General features: G+C 36.9%; 2 protein-coding genes across 3 annotated transcripts in view; one reads left to right on the top strand and one right to left on the bottom strand.

Moving 5' to 3' along the window:
- Window positions 1-6,191: 6,191 nt before the first annotated feature.
- LOC127966375 (GTP-binding protein Di-Ras2) lies at window positions 6,192-9,313 on the bottom strand. 2 transcript variants are annotated; one of them, XM_052567302.1, is made up of 2 exons: window positions 9,173-9,313; window positions 6,192-8,481 (listed from the first exon to the last, which is right to left on the bottom strand). In XM_052567302.1, the coding sequence occupies exon 2, from the start codon at window positions 8,446-8,448 to the stop codon at window positions 7,849-7,851; it is 600 nt and encodes a 199-aa protein (XP_052423262.1). In that variant the 5' UTR covers window positions 8,449-8,481; window positions 9,173-9,313; the 3' UTR covers window positions 6,192-7,848. The 2 variants fall into 2 exon arrangements, with proteins under 2 accessions (XP_052423262.1, XP_052423261.1); XM_052567301.1 differs by having other exon boundaries at window positions 6,192-8,466.
- The window catches only part of syk (spleen tyrosine kinase), a 37,938-nt gene continuing 34,447 nt past the window's right edge, over window positions 8,902-12,392 (top strand). Inside the window, exon 1 of the mRNA XM_052567299.1 lies at window positions 8,902-9,040. The gene's annotated coding sequence lies outside the window, so the exon portion shown is untranslated. The remainder of the gene's footprint in view (window positions 9,041-12,392) is intronic.

Below are 12,392 nucleotides of genomic sequence, written 5' to 3'. Positions count from 1 at the left end.
AAATCAACATTAATCCAGGATGAAGAACAGACAGAAACTGAAGGCTTATGAAGACAGGAGGGAAACAGAGCAAACGAGATGATCAACCAGCAAAGGTGAACAGAACAAAGGTGATTAACTAATTATGAGAACAGGAACCAAACCAGATAAGACAAACAAGAACACACACTTGACACTTCTCTCTGAACCACAATATCTTTGTAATAATATAATCATTGTTGTGAGAAGTGTATGTGTATACAGTATTACATTTACAGTATTATATACAGTATTATATTTATTTAACATTTTAAACATGTAATTAATAAACAGTTTTGAATTTTTGAGTGGCACCACTAGTCCTCCATGACACATGACACTCCATGAAAAATTATTATTATTATTTTTTTAAATTATTTTTTCAGTTTCTTTAACAAAATACAAATTAATTCTGCTTAAACTCTGCTAAAAACTCCCTCCCACATGCACAACCCCCATATTCCCCAAAACACCTACAGTATGCATATATAATAATAATAATAATAATAATAATAAAGAATAAATACAATAAAATGCAAATTTCTAATTTCTATAATTCTATAATCACAGTACTGAACATCATTAAAGTATACATTAAATCTGCATTGACTTCAAAATATCAGGGCAACTCGTTGTTGTTGTTACTCACTATTAACAAGGTAAGTTACATTTCAAATTTTTGGGGGGTGAACCGTCCCTTTAAAGATCAGAGTCTGAGTTGACTGAGACAGGTGAAGAGCTGCATCATGATAGCAGCAAAGGCTGATTGGATTTGATTGGATTGGTTTTGTCAGCACAATAAATATATATATATATATATATATATATATATATATATATATATATATATATATATAACAGAAATCGATATGAACAGAACTATTGCTGTAAACTAACTACTATCTGCTGCTAATTCTTCTGATTTAAACCTTTTTATTTCTGTTGTGAACTCTAAATATAGCTCACTCCAGACTAACTATTTAATGGCAAAAATGTCAGTCAGCGTCATTAATGAGATCTAAAGCAGATGTGCTTTTAATGATGTTCTTCTAATGTGTTTCATGGCTCAAACCCAGATTTAGGATGTGAGGTGAGAAATAGTTTTTGTTATGAAACAACAGTATTCAGGCTTAGGATATAACCTGCACTGTGTTGTCTTCACAAGTGGGTTAGAGATGAGGGAGTGCCCCATCTCAAGGGTTTTAATGTCCTTTGGGAGGGAACGTCTCCAGTTCTAATGGCTGCCATGCACTTGTCTTGTTTCACACACAGTTCTTTCTCACACAGTGCTGGGCTCAGTTTGTCTGTGAGAGGCTGTTATTGGACTTTGACTGACAGGTTGGGAGCCACAGGAGTGAGACTGGCTGTCGTGATAGGGCCTGCACTTCCTGTCTTTCGGTTTCAGACGGGAGTCAAATTAACAACAGTTTAAAGAGAATATGTAGAGCTGCCTGCCAAAGTGTACAGTAAAATTATATGTTTTAATATTTTATATACTGTTAAAATAAAAATCCAATTAAACTAAGTTAAAATAAAACAAGTTATATAACCACTAAAAAACTAGAGGGGAAGCTAGATGTCCAAAATTAAAAACAATAAATAAATATAGGTATAAAATATGTGCATAAATTGATTAATTTATACTTTTTTCACATTGTTCCTTGTAAAATACTATGCTATGTCCTCAAAATGCTTTTATCATAATGCATGATTTGTAAATTAATGGATTTGAAATTTTCATCACGCATGTATGGCTTTTTTTCAGGTAAACACGCTCAGTAGCACACTTGAGATAGCACTGCTGCGATGCACACAAGTCAAGTCAAGCCACAATTTATTTCTATAGCACATATAAAAGCGACAGAGGTACACCAAAATGCTGTACAACAAAACACAACATATAAAAATCATAATATGAGACATGTATTATATAAAATATCAAAGCAAACTGACATCAAATCCTTAAACTGACATTAATCAAGTGCCAGAGAAAACAAATAAGATTTGAGAAGATTTTGGAAAATATGCAGACTAGAAATCGCTGTTTGAGGCAGGCCACAGTAAAGAGAATTACAGTAATCCAGGCGTGATGTTATAAAAGCATGGATTACAGTCTCCAGATCTCTTTGAGACAAAAACTGTTTCAGTTTAGCAACTGATCTCAGATGGAAGAAGCTGCCCTTTACCACTGTGCTAATTTGTTTCTCAAAGTTGAGTAACTAATCAAATGTAACCCCAAGATTTCTTATATGGGTTTAAACATTGGCAGAGAGAGACCCAAAATTAAAAATGATGAATCCTAGAGAGGCCTAAAATCAGATTTTCACTTGTGTTTTCATTTAATTGCAAAAAAAAATATTTGCCATCCAACCTTTTATCTCATCAAAACAGTCGCAGAGCACATCCAAAGAATCACTGCTGTCAGTTTTTGTCATCTGTGTATCATCAGCATAGCAGTGGTATGAAATCTTATATTTATTAAAAATGGCACCCAAGGGAAGCATGTAAAGTGAAAAAAGAAGAGGGCCTAAAATGGATCCTTGGGGCACACCACATGACAAAGGAGCGGTCAAAGAAGAAAACTTCCCAATGCTCACTGAGAATGTTCTGTCTTTAAGATACGAGGCGACACCCTGAATACCCACCAGTTTTTCAACCTATGTAACATAATCTCCACTTAAATCCAACAAATAGGGAACCGCATGTTAACCAATATCAAGCAGTTGCAAAAGGTCATTGTTTACTTTCAATAGTGCAGTTTCTGTGCTGTGCAGGGATCTTAAAACCCGCCTGAAATTTATTTAAAACATTGGACATACTGATATAGGAATTCAACTCATAATAACAACTCTCTCTAATAGCTTTGAGATAAAAGGCAACTTAGAAATAGGTCTGAAGTTACTGAGGATAGATGAGTTAGGATGAGGTTTCTTAAGCAGAGGATGAACCACATCATCTTTGAAGCTAGCTGTTACAATTTCATTTGCTAAAGAACTATTAATGATGGCCATTACGGCCGGACTCAAGGTTGCAAACACTTCCTTAAAAAGACAAGCCGAAATGACATCTGACTCACAGTTGGATGATTTAGTATTAAAAACAATATCTGCTTGCCGTACACAGGAAATTGGATGAAAACAAGTTAACAAATCTGTTGGTGAACAGCTCAATGGAGGATCATATGTTGATGGCTTAGTAAAAGCCTTAATATTCAATATTTTATTATTTAAAAAATTTAAATGGATCAAGAGAAGGGGCAGGTAATGGATTTAGCACCAAATCAATTGTCTTAAACAACATTTTCTATAATGAGTTTGTATTTGTATCCCTTTTTCCTTCACATTCTTTAATTTAAGAGGAGCAACAGAATCTATAGAAATGGAGCAGGAATTAATAAAAACCTCCACCATCTCTTCAGTGTTAATTAATTGAGGGCAGCAATATCCACAGAGTTTGCTTGATAGTGCTCCGAAAATAAACTGGCAGTGGACGGCTGAATAAAATGGAAATAACTTACAGGATGAGAGCATGTGGGGGTGGGGGAATCACAATCAATTTGGCAAATGGTCTGAAGATCCAATGATGTGTCCCAAATTATGAGTAGGAGTGGAAACAAATTGTGACAGATTTAATGATTCAGTGAGGGATAAAAACTCTTTCAACAGCGGATTAGATGGACAGCAAATGTGAATATTAAAGTCTCCTAAAATCAACCATCTATCACAACTTACAGAATTGCTGAATAAAGTCCTTGTTGAATTTCGGAGGCCTGTAAACCAGTGCACATAATACAGAACTCCCTATATCAACTCTGATTAACTGTATCTTATAGTTAGAGTACACAGGTGTATTAAATTTTTTGTTTTTAAAATTGCTTTTAAAAACAGTAGCAACACCACCACCATGACCTGAAAGTCTGGGAGTGCTAAAAAAGCACAATCCGGAGGAGAAAGTTCACCAAGAAAAGATATTCATTTCATCCATGTTTCTGTCACAAATAAAAAATCAAGTGAATTCATGATGAAAAAGTCATTTAAAATAAACAATTTGTTTGCTAGAGACCTCGCATTTAAGGTCATCCTCACTATCTGCGGCACAGCACTTACAGCATTTAGAGAAAAAAACTTAGTTGAACAGAGATTAAAGACCACAAAGACTTTTAGAAGCAAGCTAAAATGAAATGTTTGTTTGTGCAAATGCATTTTAATCTAATGTGGGGTTGAGTGTGAGTGGAACATTCTATTTAAAATCAATGGAGCATTAACATTTTATCGCAAATTCACATTCATCTGTTTAGAATAAAACTAAAGCACTTTTAGTTCCACTCACTGTATATTTCATTTTGAAAGTGTCATAAAATGTACAAGAAGCAACATAATATCATTTTGCATTTACAATGAGCTTGGACTAGACTGCTAGAGTACACTAGAGCACAGGATTGGTCCTGTTGACTCATTTGTGCTGTTTTGCACTGGTACGTGTAGTCACACATGAAGGCAGTAGGTTCATTTGTGATCAGATGTAATGGAGGATTTATGGCGCCAGTGATGAGGTGCAGTCAAACACTAGTTGTGCGTCATCACTTTTGCAGTATTGCTGTTTACACAGTGAACCTACTGGAGCAGCGGCTCCCACAGCCAAAGCCCTCTTCTCATGGGTCCATTACTATCAGGACAATATCAGGATGCATTAGCGGCTTGGACAGGAGCAACAGCTGCAGTTTAATGGGCATGAAGTCAGTGGAGAGCCGTGACTTGTTCAACTCCCCAGCCTCCCTCCCCATTTTTCCATGACATAACCAATCACAGCTGAAATGGCTTAGGAAAACCCCAAAGACATGCAGAGATAAAACAAAAGAAACACAATGGCATAATTTCTATTTTCTTGCCTTATTAATGGGAGTAAACATTACTTAGCTTGCAATTAAGTTAACTGCATTAAATAAATCCATGTTGCCAGATAATGTTTTCTATGTCAAAAATATCAGTTTGGCATAAACTGTATTTAGGTGATTTTAGGTATGCAATATCTGGAAATAGTTTTTCTGCTTGGGTGATCATATTACTCACACTGATGATTGCCTTCACAACACTGAAATAAATACTAAACCCTAACTTTAACCTTGGTAAAGCATTGTTAGCACATTCTGACTGACTTCATTAGCCTAGTGATTATCATAATTGTATCCATCCATCATTTTACTTCTGGGAGATAATCAGTTGGGTAGGCCATAAACTTAAAAAATGGCAGATGGGAGACCAATAGTGACTGGTATTTTTTTCAATAGATTTTTTCCCAGCAGTTACATTGCTTTGTCTTGTCATTGAAATCTTTCATATTTATGTAGACTATATAAATAACGATGCATACAGCATGTCTTTGACTGAAATTCCCGAATCTACAACAAGCTGTGCATCCAGATAGCGCTTTGAAAGTATACAGTAGAGCAGGTGATGTATGACTGACAACATGTTTCACGAGGTGCATCCCAATTTAGAGGCTGCATTCGAATCATCCCATTTCAAACTTTACATCCTTCAAAGGATCCTAGCTGTGTCTCAATTTGAAGGTTGCACCCTATGCAATTGGTATTAAAATGCAGCCTTCGATGGATGCCACCTCTGAACTGGAACGCAGTGCCAGTCCTCAAATTGAGTTTGACTGACAGGCGATCTGACCAATCATAATGGCAGATTTGTCAATTATTATACAAACCAGACAGGAGAGTAGATCAACGTTGGTGGACTTGAACTTGAAGATGGTGTGTTTTGATGTCATGATGTTGGCAGAGCTCTGACTTGATGCTTGTTAAGTGCTGGCAGGTGCTCTATTATACTGCAGACCACTTGACTTGACGGTAATGAGGCAGGCGGGCTTATTACTCTGATATGTCTAAATACCACACACATTCTGCCCCACACACCAGCATCATTTCTGCTCAGAGTCAAACCATTCATCATCTGTTTGATTAAGTACACACATAAGCGTAGCAGCTGCTAGAGTGACCTTAACACAATTGTTTGAATTGAAAGGCAGCAGGTTTCGGTTGCAACCCTTAAAATGTGTTTTTCGTTTTTGTTTTTTTTACATTTCTAGTTAATGGATGATTCAAGAAAACAGCTGACAGCTGTCATTAGCCTCTCAGTGTAATAAATGTAATATTCAGCATCAAATGCATAATATTATTTATTCTTGTGACCTATAATACAGTCATAAAAACTTGTAGGCACACATGATGTTTATACAGGCATTTCATCAAAACAATATTACATTTCATATATCGGATCTCCTAGTGTATAACAGAAATCCACTGTAAGCTTTGGGACTGAGCATTCATAATAGCTACATATGCATCATTAGCAACATTTGCACAGATTCGAGTCAAATATGGCATTAACGGTCTCCAGTACTCTATAAACAGCTGTTTACATCACTCTAACCAGACAAGTGAGATGCAATACAGTATAGCACTTGAACTCGATTACAAGACCTGTCATGCTCAAAATATATAATTACAAAATATATATCACTCTCAAAAGCACTTGCTGATATTTCACTAAATATGTGTAAACACATGTACAGCTCATGTTAGTTCCCTCGAAAAAAAGCACTACTGCCAATTATTAGTCATTTTGTCAGCGGTTAATATTATTGTTTATAATATTCAAAAATGAAACAGCCACAGCGCAAAAACAAAATATATATATATTTTTATCTTGTTTTCTATTACAAATATTTCAATAATCTTGAATCAAGATACATTTACCTGAGAAGCAAAATGACTTAAGCGTAGTACAAACATCTGTCAGTGGCATAAGAAAAACTATTTGAAATCAAAAGGTAAAACAAGATGTTTGTACTACAAAATCGACAAGAATACCAAGGTTTTATTTTTTTATTTTTTTGCAGTGCAGTGCAGTGCATTTTTCATTTGAGTTTTACAATTAATTAATGTTTACGTAATAGTTCATGCTACAATATCCCTTGATACAAATACTGTACTAGGAAAATAGTCAACTCCCTTTTCAAAAAGCACATTAATAGAAAAAAAAGCCTAAGAAGAAAACTATAGCCTAAGATTAAAATCGAACGCATATGGAAGTAAAATTAAATACAGCAGCCTTACTTAAATCTTTGATATTAAATTGCACAACTAACACAGCAACAACCATTTAGCTTATTTTGGCTGACTTCTACCTCCACCACTGGCTGCATGCCTTAACATAGGTTCCCATTCAGCTGATAGATGCGATCATGAACTGCCATATATGATAGATTTGCTGCTATACTGTACATTAATATGCTGGAGCCAAGCCTGTGCTGTAAGGACTGACTTCTATGCTTTAAAAAAAATGTCATATGCAATTATTACTGGTAAAAGAAAGGGTATCAGTACTGTCATTGGGTTCATGCACATCAGCCCGTCTTTTTTGTCATGTACAGCAAACAGATTGGTTACTAAAATCTGGTGCAGCAGCATCACAATCACACCGGTGACAAGCAAGAGAAGTTATGTGACTAAAATTATAAATTCATAAATTCTTTAGGCATTTCTCCAGAGGAAAACATTTGAAAGAGCTGGAATTTCTGAAGTAACTACTTTATAGTATACTTTGTAATATGTAAAAGAGCAGCCAGCATATTCTACAAAAATGTTACTTTTGTGTTCTACAGAAGAAAAGTTTACCACGATTTCTGGAGTCTCACTGAATCCTAGTTCCTGTAAAAGTGTACCTAGGTAAACGTGTTTCAGGTGTAAACAGTGTTAGCCAGAGCATCGTGAACATGAAACCCTCTCGGTTTTTCCAAGCACACTTTGGTTTTGGTTTTTCACATGACCACACATTTGCCTTTGAGCTTCTCGGCTCGTTTCTGCTGCTTGCTCTTCTTGCCGTCGATCTGAAGGCTAACAGTCCTGCGTTTCTCCAAATTAAGCAGCTCTTGGAACAGCTCCTTGACGTTGTGATTTGTCTTAGCTGACGTCTCCATGAAGGCACACTTCCACCTCCTGGCCATGGCCTCTCCGTCACTGCTCTCCACTTCACGAGCGCTCACCTCGTCGTTCTTGTTGCCCACTAGCATGATTGGGATGCTCTCGATGTCCCCCTTAATCAGACAGATCTGCTCGAAGATGGGCTTGAGCTCCTCCAGAGACTGTTTGCTGGTGGTGGAGTACACTAGGATGAAGGCGTGTCCTTTGGAGATGGACAGACGCTGCATGGCAGGAAACTGGTGACTGCCCGTGGTGTCTGTGATCTGCAGCGTGCAGATGCTCTTGTCACAGCTGATCACCTGCCGGTAGGTGTCCTCCACAGTTGGGATGTAGCTCTCCCGAAAGGTTCCCTTCACGAAGCGCAGGACCAAGGAGCTTTTGCCCACTCCTCCAGCTCCAAATACAACCACCCGGTAATCATTGCTTTGTTCAGGCATGGTGTCGCTCAGAATGACCTGGATGGGAGCAAACTGAAAGGAATTATTTTGAAATAAAAGTAAAAAGGGTGCACCATCTCATTTTCTGAGAGTGTACCAAAAGTTGTCAATTTAAAAAAACAGCATTTGCATCACTGTACATGCATATCATATTACCTGTAAATGGGGCACTTTTTATTGCCTTTGACATAACATCAATTCATGCACAAATGTTTCAATATAGTGACTTTTCTACAAAAATGTATTTGATACAGTATAATATATTAAGTATATAAATCATGTAAGACTTTTAAAAACGAATGCAATTCAATTCAAACTAAGCTCAGCTTTTATATTAAATGTTTCAGATATAATCGGAGTCAGTAGAGACACTGGCCAATGAGACCTCTGCCAGCCTGACATCCACTTTCCCTTATTCGCTCAATGCAGGAGCAGCATCTACTCAGTGAGCACATGGATGCGAGCAAAAACGGCTAGTGAAATATGTTCTTTTCTTTAGCAGTAAACTGATGCAGCGCTGTCGGAGGATGCAGACAGGATGCGCAGAAAAAAACAGACAAGATAAAGGACAAAGAGAAACCAGCCGTGATTTGTGAGTACCACCTATACTTTTACATTTATTTGATATATAGGCTAATATATTATGTATAATAAACACGGAGTATTTTAAACAATATATACTGTACAAAAACAAAAGATTGAATGGATGCGGTTCTAAACTCACCTAAATGTCGATGTTTAAAGACGTAATTCTAAATCCCTGTTGTCATGTCGCGGTAGACGATGGAAATGATGGGAAATGGGCTGTTTTTTTCCTGTGGGTTTGCGATTCCTCTAAAGATCCATCCGAGGCGTGACTGATATTTAAAGGGCCAGCGCTGACTGAGTCTTTCCCGTTCTCGCTCCGTGACGTCACGAGGGATTTCAGTCTTTCTCCCCTGCTGCTGCAAAACACATGGTCCATATGACCAGCCCTCATTTATGGTGTGTATTCCGCCACATTCGGCTTTATAGTGTTTGTAACTGGCATACAGACGTCGTTCATACTTTCTTTCGCATATTATTCAGCTATTTACACAGTTGAACGATCAAATAACCATGCTAGGCTTTTGTGAAGTTAAGAAATTTAAGATTAAAATGTGCTGAATGTTTAACATTCAAAATATAAACACATAGCAATGACAATATATTGACCCAAGCAGTCATAAGTCGTTGTATGGGTCAAAATGATTGATTATTCTTTTATGCCAAAAATTATTAGCATATTAAGTAAAGATTGTGTTCCATGAAGATATTTTGTAAATTTTCTACCGTAAATATATACATATATTTGTTATTTTTGATTACATTGCTAAGAACTTCATCTGGACAACTTTAAAGGTGGTTTTCTCAGTATTTCGATTTTTTTGTACCCCCAGATTCTAGATTTTCAAAGAGTTGTATCTCAGCCAAATATTGTCCTGCTAACAAACCATACATCAGTGGAAAGCTTATACATCTTAGTTTAAAAAAATGCTTCATACTGAACTGTGATTAGCTTTATCTCTCCTGCATAGTCCGAGATTCAACAATTCACAAGCACCTTTGCACTGCAGAGGGTCTATGGCTGTTTACAAAACCTGAAGGGGGGGGGGGGGGTACTCAAAATGTCCTACCCATGGGTTAAATGTACATTTTTATAACGTTAAATTTTATATTTTGACTAATGTTTATAGCAAAATACATTCTAAAACATAAGTAAACTCTAATCAAACCAGCTTGCATTCATACAAACAAGAACAATGCAACACATTTTTCTAATACTGACCAGAAAATAAAAAACATGTACTTTACATGTATGGTAACATATATTTCTATCAACCATTTCTTTGTAATACTGTTACCAAATCAGACCAGAAAATAACATAAAAACATATATTTTTTTACATGTATTTGTGAACATATAAATGTGTTTTTAGGTATATTAGTATATAAAGGAGAGATAAGATATACATTTGGAGCTGAGTTCACCATACAGAAGCTGCTGCTGAATTCAGAAGTGCATACCTACAACTCTTACCATCTATTCTGTGGTAAAATTTGTAAGATTAGTATGCAAGTATTGTTATGTGTCTCATTTTGAAGGCTGCGCCCTCTGGGGTTCTGCATTTATCTCTTGTCAGAAAAGCAACCATTATAAAATGGACTGTTATTCCTTTTAAGGTGTAAATTACTATGGAATATAATGTTGGTTACTTTTCTGAAATAGTACAACATATATGACATGTTTGACCAACAAATGCAACCTCCAGAGCCTTTGAAATGAAATAAAGCTACAGCCTTCAAAATAGGTCTGTAGGTCTAATGGCAGAGGCTTTTCCTCTTTCTTTTGAACATTTGCTCAGTATCTTGCAATTTGATGCCTCATTGATGAAGTTTCATCACAGTTTCTGAGTTACGCAGGGGTAGGTACTGAGGCTGTTATGAGCACAATGTTCTCGTCATTGATATTGGTTCCACCGGGTTTGGTCGGGATAACAGATTTTTGGCAGTAAGTGTGTAAACGGTTGATCCCATCATGAGACCTGTCCATGGTATTGAATCTCTTACCCAGCTTTTGAACTGCTGGAGAACATAAATATCAAGTTCTTAACCTTAAAGGGGTCACATGATATTGCTAAAAAAAAAACACTATTTAGTGAAAGTGATTTTCAGCCAAGTATGGTGACCCATACTCAGAATTTGTGCTCTGCATTTAACCCATCCGAAATGCACACACACAGAGCAGTGAACACACACACACACACTGTGAGCAGTGGGCAGCCATTTATGCTGCGGCGCCCGGGGAGCAGTTGGGGGTTCGATGCCTTGCTCAAGGACACCTAAGTCATGGTATTGAAAGTGGAGAGAGAGCTGTTCATGCACTCCCCCCACCCACAATTCCATCCGGCCCGAGACTCGAACTCACAACCCTTCGATTGGGAGTCCGACGCTCTAACCATTAGGCCACAACACTATTTTGTGTATTTGGTGTAATGAAATGTGTTTATGTGGTTTAAGGTTAAAAAAAAACATTATTTTCCACATACTGTACATTATTGTTGCTACTCTGTGCCCTGCCTTCTGAAATGCGTAATTTTTTACAAAGCTCATCTATTGAAAAGCGAGGTGTGCTCTGATTGGCCAGCTATCCATTGCATTGATTGGCTGAATACCTAAACCATGTGACAGGAATGTTACGCCTCTTACCATACTGTGATGACGTGGGTCCTGGAACGACAAGACAAAAACAATAAAAACCCATTGCAAACGAGGCATTTATTGCATCCAGTGGGGACATAAATACTGATTATAAGGACTTAAGCCCTTTTCGCCAGGGACACACAGCAACAGAGCGACATAATCCCATTCATTTTCATTGGAAAGCTTGCTACTTCCGGCGACATGAGCGACAGTGACCGTTAAACAACAAAAGTTCAGAATTCTTCAACTTTATGCAAATAAGTAGTGAATTTCTCGATCCAGCCCAGGGCACAGTTTCAGTGGGCGGCAACTACAGTTGCAGAGTGGATCTGGGACACATTCATGTTTTCTTCTGGAGCTCAGAACAGAAGACGTCAAGACTGTCGAGGCAGATACAGACTGCTTGCTGTTTTCCTCAAAAACCTCACCAAGGTATGTCACACCGTGCGATTAAACTGTTCTACTAATAAATTAATTTCTTATTATGCTGTATGCTCTATAACTTAAAGGTTTGGTGTTTTTATTGATTCTTAGATCTGTGTCAGACTGTAATGTTGGCAAACACTAAGGCCTATGTTATCAGAGGACATGAAGAAAACATCCAGAGGTCTTTATTTATACATAAATATATTTTTTTTAACTTAATTTAAACTTTAGTCATTTTAACTGATTCTATTACTTTTTGGTGTTTAAGATTGCTGTGTGGTAATTATAGTAATGAG

This window comes from Carassius gibelio, chromosome B10 (assembly GCF_023724105.1).
Source record: "Carassius gibelio isolate Cgi1373 ecotype wild population from Czech Republic chromosome B10, carGib1.2-hapl.c, whole genome shotgun sequence".
Taxonomy (NCBI): domain Eukaryota; kingdom Metazoa; phylum Chordata; class Actinopteri; order Cypriniformes; family Cyprinidae; genus Carassius; species Carassius gibelio.
Note: the sequence above shows the minus strand (reverse complement) of the source record. Positions and strands in the feature narration are given on the sequence as shown.